The sequence below is a fragment of the Hippocampus zosterae genome, chromosome 15 (genome assembly GCF_025434085.1).
Source record: "Hippocampus zosterae strain Florida chromosome 15, ASM2543408v3, whole genome shotgun sequence".
Classification (NCBI taxonomy): Eukaryota; Metazoa; Chordata; class Actinopteri; order Syngnathiformes; family Syngnathidae; genus Hippocampus; species Hippocampus zosterae.
The window spans coordinates 3,755,281-3,769,096 of NC_067465.1; the positions used below are offsets into that span (position 1 = coordinate 3,755,281).

Genomic DNA, 13,816 nt, shown 5'->3' on the forward strand with positions numbered 1-13,816 from the left:
TCATCGACAACTAGGTTGTGTTCTACCCCATTCAATGTGGAAAAAAAATCAAATTATTTAGCTCCCTGTGATATTTTATTCATACATCTTTATTTATATAGCGCTTTTTGTACTTTTTCAATGATTTTGTCCATTTATAATATGTATTTTTAATCTCGATTTTCTTTCTCGGTATCGGCGAGACTGGTTTTATATCTGCGTGAATACAAATCTCAATTGAAGGCGAGCTAAGTCTCGCGATGTCTTCCCGAAAACGAGACTTGTCCTAATCAATAAACGCCAGTCTCCCACAACCCCACCTGTGGTCAAATAAAGTCGTGTTTAAGAATTGTCGCGTTCATGTAAACAATAACAGTAACCACCGCCGGATTAAAATGGCTCGCTTCCGGAGCGGGGTGCCCCCTTGAGAGCGGGGTTCGTTGACGGGGCAACTTTCTCCGCGAGTGACGCGTATGCGGTGGAAAAGCACACCGAAGGAGGCACCGTCATGACCCGAATGAACTCTCTTGAGCCTTGTTTGAAATAACGCTTCGCCGCCATTGAAGGAAAAACATCCCACGCCGGGGGGTTGAAATAATAATCTCAGGTGAAGACTTGGACCCCAAGTGTTTTAGCTAAAAGCGGGCATTCCCCCTCCCCACCACCTCCCTCCCCGGCGATGGGCTCCGTGACTTCCGCCCTGACGAGGACACGCCACGCGCTGGTCAAAGTGGGCTCGGAGCCGGAGAGTCACGACCCGGAGAGGAGCCACTCGGCGCCTGAGTCTGCCAGGAAAAGGAGTCACAAGTCGCACAGCCAAGTCGCTCGGAACACTTCCCGGCAGTTGCTCGCGGAGGTCCTGAGCCGGCAGGACTCGGACGGAGCCAAGAAGTCAGCCGAGGTCCACCCGAACAAATCGAGCGGTGAGTACTTGGGACCGCGTCCACCTGTTGCCCTCGAAAGCCCGACTCGAGATCCATCGCTCTCGAGCGGAGGAAGGCAAAGTCTTCATACTCATCATAATATTTTTATATGTTAGGCTTAATTCACAATTCATCAATTGCGTCATTGAATTTAAAATTTAGATGCCAGATTACTTTATTCACGTTTTATTTGATACATAATGTTTGATGTACAGTGGTTCCTTGAGATACGAGTTTAATTTGTTACTTGAGCGCGTGCGCACACACACACTGATCTTATTAGTCTTTAAAGTTCTTTTCTTTTCTCTTCTTCCTTCTTTATATCACACCGACAATCAGGTGTTTATTTTGTCCTAATTTGTGTGGTTCAAATTTGGGTAATCTCACACAAAGAATCTGTGCCATATTTTGTTGATTTTGATCACAAAATCTCCTGTTATCATGCGGTCTCCTCAAAATAAAGAAAAGTAGTAACGTATGGGCGCAAGTTACACAAGTGTTTGACTGACTTCTTTGGAATTGGATAGTATGTGAACCCAAATTAAAGGATGAGCCTTCTGGTATATTTCAATTTTAAATTGAATTGAAACATTTGTTTCCAAAGCTTCTAATAATGCTTCAATCAATTCCACACCGTTCAATGATGTGATGGGTAGGAAAAACAATAGTATTTATAAAAGGTTAAGTTCATTGTTTTTTTCTGTCTTTTTAAAAAAGTATATGGAAGAGATCGCAGTGGAGTCCTGGTCGCCTCACAGAGTTTGGATACCGTTCAAGATTTTGTCCTTAGCTCTGTCGGCGAGTGCTTGCTCCTGCAGGGTTCAGTTGGTTTTTCTTTTGTATGTACTGGATAGTATATCATGTAATCAGACTGGTCCTTGACCTGCTTGTTGTGTAAATTAACTTGATATAACATCTGTTGTGGATTGCCATTATGCAAATAAAATGGATTTGACCCATATTTGGAAATCTGATAACCATCCCTTGTGCTGTTCACCTCAAAGGCCGGTATGTAGCCCACGTTATGTGTTTTGGACTGTGCTGAATTGCACAATGACATCATCTTTTCATTTGCAAAGACCGCTGAGATGATTTTAAAAAGGGCCAGCATTCTCTCTCTCTCTCTCTCTCTCTCTCTCTCAAGGAGGAAATAATGCTCGAGTACGCAGCACTTCCATGTTTTTGTTGGCTACTCATCAGTTGAAGGTCATGCAGAGGTTTGTCTTCAAGCGAAAGCATCACAATTACTGAATGCCAAAACTGTTATCATGGAAACAGGAAAAGGAGCCTCGGGGAGGGGGGGGGGGGGAGGGGGTGCAAGGCCAAAGGCTCCTTTGCACTCCAATTGTCACTTAGTGAAAAAGAAAAGACATTCTTTCTATACATTACACATTTTGCAGGGGCATTCTGTTCCTCCAGCACACAGCTGTTGTGTTATTTCCTGGATATCTGGTTGCGTGCTTGCATCTGGGGATGAGAGCGAGTGGTCACATCAGAGGTATTATTTTGCATATTCTCCTTGAAAGTAGCGCTTCACTGGATGAATATCCCGCTCCTTTGAAGGCCAACCTCAATACATTCAACATATCTCCACTTGCGCTCGCCGCAGCTGTGTCCCTGAGACTTATTCAAGTCCAATGCCATTTGTGAAAAATGCTGCCCATTACAGGCGCAGAAAACACAAGCGCATTTTTATTCATTTCAGTAGGAAAAAATTATTTGAGACGCGAGTGTTTTCAGGGTAGGGACTGTCCTCCGAGACAAGTTTCTCCTATGGGAGACCTAATAAAAAGTCCAATCAAATCAAATCAGTGACAAGCATCATTACGGGACACACTCGTCTCTCAAAGCACCGCTGTGTGACAACATGTGTCCGTTCAATTGAAAATGATCTTCTCTTATTGATCCCTTCAACTTCTCCTCCACACTCTTAGGACCACCGCTCCTTGTTTACAACCCACTTGCTCGATTGCCGCTACCTCAAATGCACTTAAGGCCTCGAAGGGAAGACCTTTCCCCCGTATGATTCCAAAAATATAGTCTCTGCAGCGGCGTTTCCATGACTGTGTCAGAACATAGTTTACCCTCCTGACTTTGCCCTCCCCTCAGACCGGTGAGGCTTGCGTGCTGAGGTGTCTTCTTCCTGACTCTGTGTCAGACAGTCCCTGTAGTCTCTTAATCTTAATGGGGAAAGATGATTTGAAATTTATTTCGTAACTAGAGGCAATATTTTCCCATTGAGGCGTTTTGTAACTTGAAAATTTCACAGGAAGAGGCGTTCGCAAGTAGAGGTACTACTGTATGGTAAATCATGTCACAGCCTCATACATTTGTTTTGCTTCCTGAATAAATTATATCTCGGCCTATAGCAGGGAAATGACTTTGATGATGACGTATTGTATTTAGTCTGCAAGGACTTTAAAGATTGATATGGTCAAAGTCAAGTTGACACCGTGCCGAAATTGTGGTGCGGGACTTAATTGGCTCTGTGTGAGCTCAAAACAAATGATTTCAACAGGTATACTGCAGTCTCCTTATGTAGAGTCCCAGGGGTGTTTTGTTGTAAATGAAAAAAAAAAACGCACTTGAATGGTTTGACGGAAAATCGAACATCACTGAGCAAGTCAGGCGTGGTAATAACACAAACAAAATTGTCAATGCGCCACGACATTGGTACCTGTCCAGCTGAAAAACACCCCCCTCCCCCTTCCAGAAGTCTGGAAAAAGCATTTTTGATTTCTGACTGGATTTAAATACTGTCCAATAAGTGGACACTGTGCTCCCAAAATGCCCTCAGAGGGGTAAAAAGCAGTGCAGGAGATGGAAGAAACCCATGGAGCAGCCCGCCCTCTAGTGGCCAGATCCGGTGATAGTTCCTTCAGGGGTTGATCAAGACCAAAAGCAACCATGAATGGTTACAGTAAGAAGTGGCAATCACCTCAAATGAAACGATGAAGCTCCCTTGATTCCGTTATTAAAAAAAATAAATCTTTTGAACACCGTTTTTTGGACGTCGCATTCCTACTGTTGTTGGTTAAAAATATCAAAATGTGCAGTTTGTGGTGGAAGCCTTTCTGGGGAAATGCTTCTGCTCATTAGCCAGACGGTTTTAGTGTCATCCAAACGTGACGGATTAAGTCCGCTGGGAAGGAAATGTGCCATGCTGTGGCAGACTCCCATTTCTAATCCACGTGTTTTATTTTGTGTGTGTGTGTGTGTGTGTTTTGGCCCAACGCTACTGGCCGACTGTGTCTACAGTGTGTCTGACCAACCCCCCTACGCACCCTTAAAATAAATAAATAATCACGAGCCATGCTTGACAATTGCAGTTCCCTTAGGTTCCCAACATTACTTTTTTTTTTTTAAGTACCTCCTTAATGAGCATTTAGCATGGGAAAAGGAAGGTTGACGCTCTCTCTGTGTCTTAATTACCAGACTCTTTCACTGTGATGACAGCGGCTTGTGACCAAAAAGGCCCCGTATCAGTCCACGGTTTTGCAGAAACATCTAATGAGCTTGTTTTTGCTGTTTGATTGTATTTTTGTCCTATTGTAAACACAATCGCTTAAAAAAAAACTACCAGTCAACTTCTGGATGAACTCACATGTTTGTACTTGGGACTCCAATAATGTTTTTTGAGTAACAACAACAATAAACCAGCCTTAGACGTGAGTTAATACATTTTAAAAGAGACAAATAACATTTGTTTGTGTTTTCCGAATGTTATAAAAAAACAAATAACAATAAATAAATGAAATAATCTACACAAACTGCTCACTATGTACTGTCAAGTGCGAGGAAAATACACAAAAACTACCAGCTAGGGGATATATGTCATATTAAAGAAAAATGACCATACATAGCTTTAATAAACAAGATATGGTGTATGAGAGAACAGCACGTGTATAATAACTTGGGATTTATAGCTTTGTCTGATATTGACACTTGGTTGAGCTGAAACGTTAAAGTGGGACTGTAGATATGGTAATAGAGCCACCCCCCCCCCCCAAAAAAAAATCAATTCTCAAATGCTGTTTACATGTAAATTTTACACAGATCAGTTTTGCTGACAGAAATTTCTTTTTAGGATTTTTCTTCACCCCAAAATGACATTTGGTGTTTGTCCTCGTCTCTTAAGATTTTATTTTGGTAAATGGTATTTCACAAAAACTGAAGGGTTTAGAAATTACATAACTTGTTTCATCTATGCCAACAAAAAAAAAAAAAACAGCAGGCAAGAAGAAAAATAAATAAATCAAAAGCTAAAACAGGCAGGTGTGTGTTTGTGTGTTTGCGCTAACAATTTCGATATGGACTGAATGTGTTTTGTCACAGTCGTTCTGCTCATTGCCGCTGATGTCACAGAGGGGACGTATCAACACTGTCTGTTCTGTACAAACACACAGTCTAATAAGTGCCGTGTCCCCCACGAACCCCTTGTCACTGTCCGAGTGTAATACATGAGCTGTGGCTGGAAGGTCCCGCCGTTGCCTAGAAACAGCAACGTTGCCCTCTCCGTAATGACCCTTGCAAAAAAAAAAGATCTTAACAAGGATTCGGCAGATGTACAGCAGCAGGCTCTGAGCAACTTGCGCACAGCATGCTTTTCAAAACCTGGACCGAGGAATTAAAGACAATTAATGGGTCGAACTGCATGGTAGTAGATTAGCTATTATTTGGGTGACCCTTGCATCGATAGAGCATTTTTTTTTCAGATTAACGTACTGTAGAAGTTCTAAAGTTTTATTTCATTGTCGTTGTCAGCGCAATATCGCCCGGATGGGTTTTGCGATTGTGTAAATGTAGGTGAGCTTAACATTCGGTGAACCCGAGAATATTTTCTCACATCTTGGTTGCTAAGGAACTATGTTAAAGTGCGGGGAGGAGCTTTATTTAAAAAAAAAAATCACTTCGCCACACACTGGGGCGTCCAAGCTTTTTCTGGGTGAGCATCAGTGACTTGCAGAGTTTAACATTTCACAATTACAGTTAATTATCATGGGAAACAACAAGGTGTAGTTTATTGTTCCTTATCGGGGAAAGTGAAGCCTTGCTGCTGTATTTGTATGATACATGCCTGCATAGTCACAGTTCAGATTTACTACACATCTTGCAGTTGACTAAAGCATGATGGAAAAATAAAAAAAATAAAAAGAGAGAGAGACACACACACAGTCTCTCAGTTGAGTGCATTATGCAATGCCCTCTGCAACTTCCAAAATGCATTGCATAATGCCAAATGCATAGGATTGGGAATATGCACACTGTCTACAATACACTCGAGCGTAGGCATCATCTTTACTTTACAACTTTATTGTTCCCCTCTGACATGTGTTATTGTTGTTTAATGGTGGCTTATCACTCACACGACAGCACGCACGGCTTCTACGCGGATGCTCCTTTCTCACAGAGAGCCCTGCCAAATTTCCCCTAAAAGAACACCCATCGTTGACGCGGGTTCCTCGGTTTTTCAACAAGGTTCCGTTCTTGTAGAATGCTCGGGATCATTACAGTAGTCAATTCAGGACTGCAGAAAATGGAAAAACAACCAAATGAAAAAGAGGACGAGGTGGGGTGGAAGTCTTGTACAAAGAAATTTTCAATACTACTGTCACGTCCCGTGTTTGCCAGCAGGGGGCGGGCTTGCTGCCCGCCGTTTACACACCTGTCACCCATTTGGGAGTAATTGCTCAGCCTTTATTTGGACGCTCTGGCAGTCTACTCACTGCCGGAGAATTCCACGCCGCGCCAATATTCTCTCGCTCAAATTACTATTTGGATTATTTGTTGCCTCTTAGCCTTGTGGCTGTTATTACGCGCCATTGTTCCTATTACGTACAAAATTTATGTAATCGTCTAATCAGACCTTCCTTGCCATTTGTTTTCCGCAAGCGTTTTCTGTTGTTCCCTTTATTCTATCCCCGATCCTTATTTTGACCAGCGTTTTTTGTTATTCTCCCTGTCGGGTATTTTGTGTTCGTCATTAAAGACTCCTTTTGTTCTCTGACAAAATCTCTTTTGTGTCTGCTATTTCGGGGATCCGCCTTTCAGTTATTTTGTTGTGCACGAAGCAATAATTCCATCGCTTCGGGCACAACGTGACAACTATATTGCGTGGATCACACTTGAAAATAGATTCTTGAAATCAAATAAAAAGGACTTTGGAGAATGACTCTTAAAGGCGTCTTTTCCGCATAACAGATCAATCTTTTTGTTTTTTATTTTTATTCCACACTTTTCTGTTTGCGTGGGAGACCGAGTGCTGTTTTGGTTAGCGACAAATGGACTCGGTGGCTCAGTCTTATCAATCAACGAAAGCTTCTTTGAACGGAGGTCATTATTTCATGACGTTTCTTGATATTTAGGGAGGTGTTTATCTCAAGTGGATGATGCACCGGATGACACCCAACGTATAATTGAGAGACCGCAATGTCATACAAGTTCTCAGTTGAAGCAAATCATTTGCTTTTAGGGCCCATACTAAATGACGACATATATTTGGAACCTTGAAACGTGAATTCCTTAATATGAAGTGACATTAAAGACATATGGCATGACTTATACCTTCTGCTATTAGCATCTCGGCTGAAAGAAAAAGTGCAAAGATGACACGGATTCGGCAGGGAAACGAAAGAGGGCGGGGAAAAAAAATTCTGGAGCTAAATGTCAGACGGCGTTAATAAGGAGAGCATTATATTCTTTGGCGATTCAGTGTGTATGTGTGTGCACGTGTGCGCACTTTATTTAAAGCAAAGCTAGTTCAAACAAACACAAAAAAGGACGAAATTTTCCAGATAGTAGTCGAAAAGTAATAAAGGAAGCGCCGTCCTTGCTCCGATGAGAATTAATTGGGAGGGGGCTGGCCTTTTGTGTACCCTTACAAATACTGTATAACCATTGAAGCGGGAAGACTGTGTATTCCACAAAACGGAGCTTTTGCGCGTGCACGTCTGCTCATAATGGGCTTCGCCTCTCTGTGCCTGGATAAATAAAGCGTCTACAAAATGAAAAGGCAGGTTCCATTGATTCAGTCACTCGCCGGGACTCCGTGCACATAATCAGTCCTGTTCTGTTTGCCATGACATTTAACGTGTGACATCACTTGATACGATCTTTTTAAATTGTGTTTTTTTTTTTTTTTGTGGACATTTTTAGCCAGCAAAACAAGAATATATTTTGACAGAAGTTTGTCATGCCAACTCTGAGCCTACGACACAGATAATTCTCCCCTAGTAGGAAGAGTCATGTGCTTTAAAATATCTCTAGAGATGTCCTACCCCCTCATCCGCCCACTATACACCTACCGTACCTCTTAGGGCGGGAGGAGAGAGAGAGAGAGAGAGATAAGTTGAAATGAGCTTGTTGAGATGTGAGGAAACGTAGAGAGAGAGAGAGGGAGGAAAATAAAGTCAGGGTGGGCTGGTGGAAATGGAGAGGAAGGTCTATGCCTGAAAAGGTGGTCACTGTCAGAGTTCCCGAGTGCAGTCCGCCGACTGTTTTTTTTTCTTTTTTTTTAGTTCGTAGTTTTTTATACTTCATGAACTGAGGGGCGGGGGGAAATACTTAACAACTGAGAGCCGCCTGATGCGATGGAGGCAAACTCCAAGAAGCATCGCTTCCGAAAGGGTCGCAGCGCCACTTTCAGCATCGACGGCTTCAACATCACCATCGGTAAGACTTTACGTGCATGTCACATCCGAGACCGGCCGCTCAACTCGGCGCATTACTCCAGTCGGCTTAAGTCGATGCTTGACGCTGCGCCGCGAGCCCTCCATGGAAACGAGTGAGCTTTCAAACTGCCGCTGACGTCACCTGGGATTCATGCTATTGTCCTGACAACCCCAGTGTGGATGAACTTATGTGCTTGGGGGGGGGGGGGGGGGAGAGAATAGCGGGAAACAAACAAAACTGCTGCGATTAAATATGTTCCAGGACTGGTGTTAGTAAATTATTGTTGTTGGGTTTGTTGTTTTTTTTTTTTACTATGCGTTTTTCCATTCAACCAGAACGTCTACAAAAAGATCCTGTGGCCTTTAAAAATTATTCGGGTAACAAGTACGCCAATTATTCCCATACAGAGTGAGAGGAGGAGGATTGTTATTATTTTTTTTTTCTCAAGAAGCCATAAACACACCGCCGAGCGTTTATGGTCTTGTGAAAATGGACTTTCTGTTGACATTGGAGTAGATCTCAAAATCCGCTCTTGTCACATGTGGCCTGTATTTCAATTCTGCGCTCTCGGAAAAAGCATGGGCAGTTGCCATGGCAACCCAGGAGAATCACAATCGATGGCTTCGCAGAGTCGGGGTTCTCTGTGCACGCGGTTCGCCAATCACCTCCTCTGAAGCGTGACGGCGAAGCACCGCTCGCTCGTTGCCCCTCACGTCCAGTTACGGTGTTAAATGTGGAGTCTCGCCACTGATGTTTGGACTCCCAACTGTGGCGCTTGGTCGCGAGTCGAGCTTGTTAGCGTCCCAGTGCCTCTGTTGATGATACACTGCCATGTAAACACATTTGGCCGTCACCGCTGGCACATCGCTGTAAAGAAAAACAGTTTTTTTTGTTTTGTGTGTTTCTGAGAATCATTTTTAATCTTTTACTTTTATGGGAGGGGGCGGGGCTTAAGACCATGTCACTTTTCTTTTTCACGTCTGAATATAACGAGTAGCGCTGGGTATGTACGTGCCCGTTTTTAACGTGTTCAAGTCCTCGAGAAGAGTTGTGTTAACTTCCCTGCTGAATTTGAACAAAAATACAAATTGCCAAGTACCGTATACAAAATGAGTTTTCCAAATCATGTCCACTCAACTGTCGGCGGTCAATCAAATAGCTCTCCGATGACCTGGAAAAACAAATGCGAAATTTTCTAGCATCTTTATTATACCTCGAGCTATGAAAATTGATCAAATGCAGAGTCACTCGAGATTTGAATCACTGTTAGTAGCAAGAGGGAAGAAGCTGCTGGAATGTCTGCAGGTTTTGGTGCGCATGGTTCGATAGCACTTAACCCGAAGGGAGAAGCTGGAAGAGGTGGTGGGCAGGATGTTGGAGGGTCCAGTAGAATGTTCCATGCCCTTGTCTTGGTTCTTGCGGTGTCTTCTAGTGTGGGTGTTGAGTCTTGAACTGACCTAGCATCGATGTTTTTAAGCACGTGGGAAGGAACCAGTAGTACGCAGAGAACATGAAAATTCTTATTCGAACCCAGATCCTCTCGACTGTGTAGAATATTATGGCTGATTCCACACATACACGTCTTTAAATTTTTATTTTTTATTTTTTAAACTATTTACCTTCAAGGGCGGCCCGGTAGTCCAGTGGTTAGCACGTGGGCTTCACAGTGCAGAGGTACCGGGTTCGATTCCAGCTCCGGCCTCCCTGTGTGGAGTTTGCATGTTCTCCCCGGGCCTGCGTGGGTTTTCTCCGGGTGCTCCGGTTTCCTCCCACATTCCGAAAATATGCTTGGCAGGCTGATTGAACACTCTAAATTGTCCCTAGGTGTGAGTGTGAGTGTGAATGGTTGTTTGTTTCTGTGTGCCCTGCGATTGGCCGGCAACCGATTCAGGGTGTCCCCCGCCTACTGCCCAAAGACAGCTGGGATAGGCTCCAGCACCCCCCGCGACCCTAATGAGGATCAAGCGACTCGGAAGATGTATGAATGAATGAATCATTTCTCTTAGGATCATGACACCCCCCCCCCAAAAAAAAAAAAACACATCCCACTGCCCCCCTTGCCCTCAAAATGTTATACTCCTGTTCCAAAACACGCTGAAATTGCCTGGAGATATGTTGTGATGAACCTGCCACTTCAGGTGCGTGTTGTCTTTGTACAAAGCTTGGCTGGCTCACTTTCCAGCGAGCCACATCACCATGGAAACGTAAGCTTCTGGCTTAAGATGTTCCGCAATGGGTTAAAATGTGGAAGAAAAAAAAAAAGAGAGAACATTGTCGGGTAGCTAATTAGTTTTCCTCAATAACCTTTCGCGATACGATCATTTAAACCAAAGTAAATGACACGGTCACTGCAATATTGCACAACTTTGTCAGTTTTCTGACACATTTCATTATTTTCTTCCTTTTTTTTTTTTTTTTCGTGCTCCCAAATGAGTTCTCGCAATTGGCGTCATCATTTTTGTTTTTCTTCTTTCCAGTGGCAAACGAAGATGGAGAAAGCTCGAGTCGACCGCAGGCCAGTTTTGCACGTAAGTGTATGAACTGAACGCTCATTCATAAGCTGTCCACTACTGGGGGAGGTGAAAACATCAATATGCTCAATCATGTGCAATCGATATACTTGAGCTAACAAGAGTGGAGCACATGTGTGTGCACATACTTTGGAACACACATGTATGTGTGTTCCAAATAGGTCACTTTTTCAGGAAGTTCAGAATAGAAATCAATTAGGCAGCCATTGCCTAATTGATACAACACAAAAGTGTTGTATCTCCCTATTTGTCCATTTTGGTAATAATGTAACCAGCATTAGAAATGTAAAGAGTAATGTTGCACAATGGTGGATATGTCAATCTCCTTTTGACTATGCCAAATTGTTATTTCTGAAATATGGGCTCGCTGCGCCCTTTTTTTTTTTTTTTTTTGCTATGCTCGGTCACATGTTATGTTGGAGATAGGCAAACATTTTCATCATCATGTCGGTATTTTTGTATCGCGGTGTGCCGTGAGATTTGTCTTGCATAAAATTGTGGCCTCGACCCATTCAAGGTTGTGAAACACTGCCACAAACGGGCATTTTCCATTTGAGATTTATGCTTTCAAATGCAGTTAGTATAAAGACACACCATTCAAAATGAACAGATTTCCCATCCAAATTAGTTTTATGTTAAATACATGTCATTGTGGGACAAAATTGATGGAATCTAATGGGGTTTTTCTTTTTGTCACTTTTGGCCGTGATACATCACACACCCACACGATGGCAGCATTAGAATGAGACTCCTATCCCCCTCAATGGACTGAGCTTGGGTGCCACTCACCAGTAAACAAATTAAGCCCACATCATGCATCTGTTGTCGGAATTGCAGGCTCCAAGTCTCAAAGTGCTTTATGGAACGCCATCACAGCAGGAATGGGCATCAAAGAGCAAAAGCCCCCCAAGAATGACCCCCGGACTCCTGAGGAGATTCTGGCAGATGAGCTCCCCCTGACGGACGAGGCGGACGCCACTGAGAAGACTGCAATCAGGTTTGATGCTTCCTGGATCTTTTGAGTGTGAGGCCCGCCATACTGATCAGGGTCTTGACACGCTTATTCCAAGTACACATCCATCAATTTTCCGTTTTGTATGGCACGTGTCCTTATTAATGTTAGGGCAAGAAGCGGGGTACACCTCGGACTCCTCACCAACCAATCAAAAGGGCACATGCTGTATTCATTCACATGTATGGACAATTTGGTGTGTTCAATTAACCTAGCATGACTGTTTTTGGGATGGAAGCTGGAGCCCCCGCGGAAAACCCTCGCAAGCTAGGCTAAACATACAAAGCCAACATACGCTACCAGGAGACTTTTAAGATAACAAGAAAAATGTATTCATTCAGTGGGCCGGCCCTTCATCGTCCTTTTGTGCTGTCGGCTGCAGAGCGCACTCCACTCCAATTTCCGAATGTAGCTGTTTACTCTGCACTCCCTGGGCTGGGCTCTGTTTTTCGAAGCACTTATGAATAACTCGACATCGCATTTGAACAATGCTCTGAGTTTCCAAACAGCTCTGAGTGAACCCCCGGAAGAAAAATGGCGAGAAAATCTGCAAAATAGCAAGGTTATAGATGAAAATCTCCGATGGGATGAAGCCGTGTTAACTGAACCGCAAATAACAAGGGAGCGCCTTACATTGACATATCAGTTGAATACAAAGATCGGATTCTGGCAAAATCGGATTGATTTTTAAAATCCCTGCCTGAACAGTTTATGAGAGTCAGTTACGTAATTCACTTGAGCAAACTTCCGATGGGAAATCGACTCTGAAGGGTTCCACTGTGTATTTTTTTTAGCAGTGCGCTGCTCCCTTATGTCAGTCATGTGACACTTGAGCACATTCACCCGAGTGATAATAGATACAGGAGAAGCGTACTTAGCGACTGTTTGGCTCTCATTTGCATCGGGTCAATGCACCGTGGTCACCGTGTGCGCATTCGGTAAGTTTTCAATGCTGCTTGGCATTCTGTGCTCATTTTGTGTCTTTATTTTTTTGAATTGATGTGCCACCATTTGCAGAAGAACTTTGCTCGCTATATAAAGATAAGCAATCTGACATTTAATCCTTGCTGCACACTCGCGCACGTACCCGCTCACGCGACTGTGCTAATTGCTATGTATGGACGCTGACCTCGAGGGATGCGTCCGAGATTGATTCCACCTTGATAACAAGGACTTCAAGCGACCATTAACATAATGCCTTGTCACTTTTGCTATATTGAACTTCTTTTATCTGTCTGATTCCAATTAACCTTGATGGCTCCGGAGACGAAATTGCCGCAGGTGGCGCCACGCGGGTGTTTCCAGGCGCACGCTCGAAATGCATTTTGATGATTGTATGCGACATTTGAATTGGAGATGAGGTCATTTTGTCTCTTACCCTTTCCGGTGCCTCTGTTTGTGTTTGCTCTCTCAAAATACAGAGGCCAATAATCGATGTCTCTGTGACACAAATACTCATTTCACTGAAAAAATATATATATATTTTTTTTATTATTTTGTTTCTGAGACTGAGAATTGCTCTTGTCTGATTTTAACTCCCCGTACCTCCAAAACTTGTGAACATGGCCTCTTCTATCTCAAGGCTCCAGTGGAGTAGGGAGTGATTAAATAAGCACAGTATTTTTATTTTTTTTCAGTAATCCAGACATGTCCAAAGTCCGGCCCGCGGGCCGGGCCCTCGGCCCCCGTCATAAAATCAG

At 43.4% G+C, this 13,816-nt stretch overlaps 1 protein-coding gene across 6 annotated transcripts in view; it reads left to right on the plus strand.

Annotated features, from left to right (window-relative positions):
- Positions 1–643: 643 nt before the first annotated feature.
- The window catches only part of pde1cb (phosphodiesterase 1C, calmodulin-dependent b), a 64,306-nt gene continuing 51,133 nt past the window's right edge, over positions 644–13,816 (plus strand). For 4 of the 6 annotated variants that reach the window (XM_052088159.1, XM_052088160.1, XM_052088158.1 and 1 more), the window contains exons 1-3: positions 644–902; positions 11,051–11,101; positions 11,942–12,101. In XM_052088159.1, coding sequence (XP_051944119.1) covers positions 659–902; positions 11,051–11,101; positions 11,942–12,101 — 455 coding nt within the window. In that variant the 5' untranslated portion in view covers positions 644–658. Of the gene's footprint in view, positions 903–8,471; positions 8,574–11,050; positions 11,102–11,941; positions 12,102–13,816 lie in introns of those variants that run through there. The other 2 variants (XM_052088163.1, XM_052088162.1) reach the window with 1 other exon arrangement.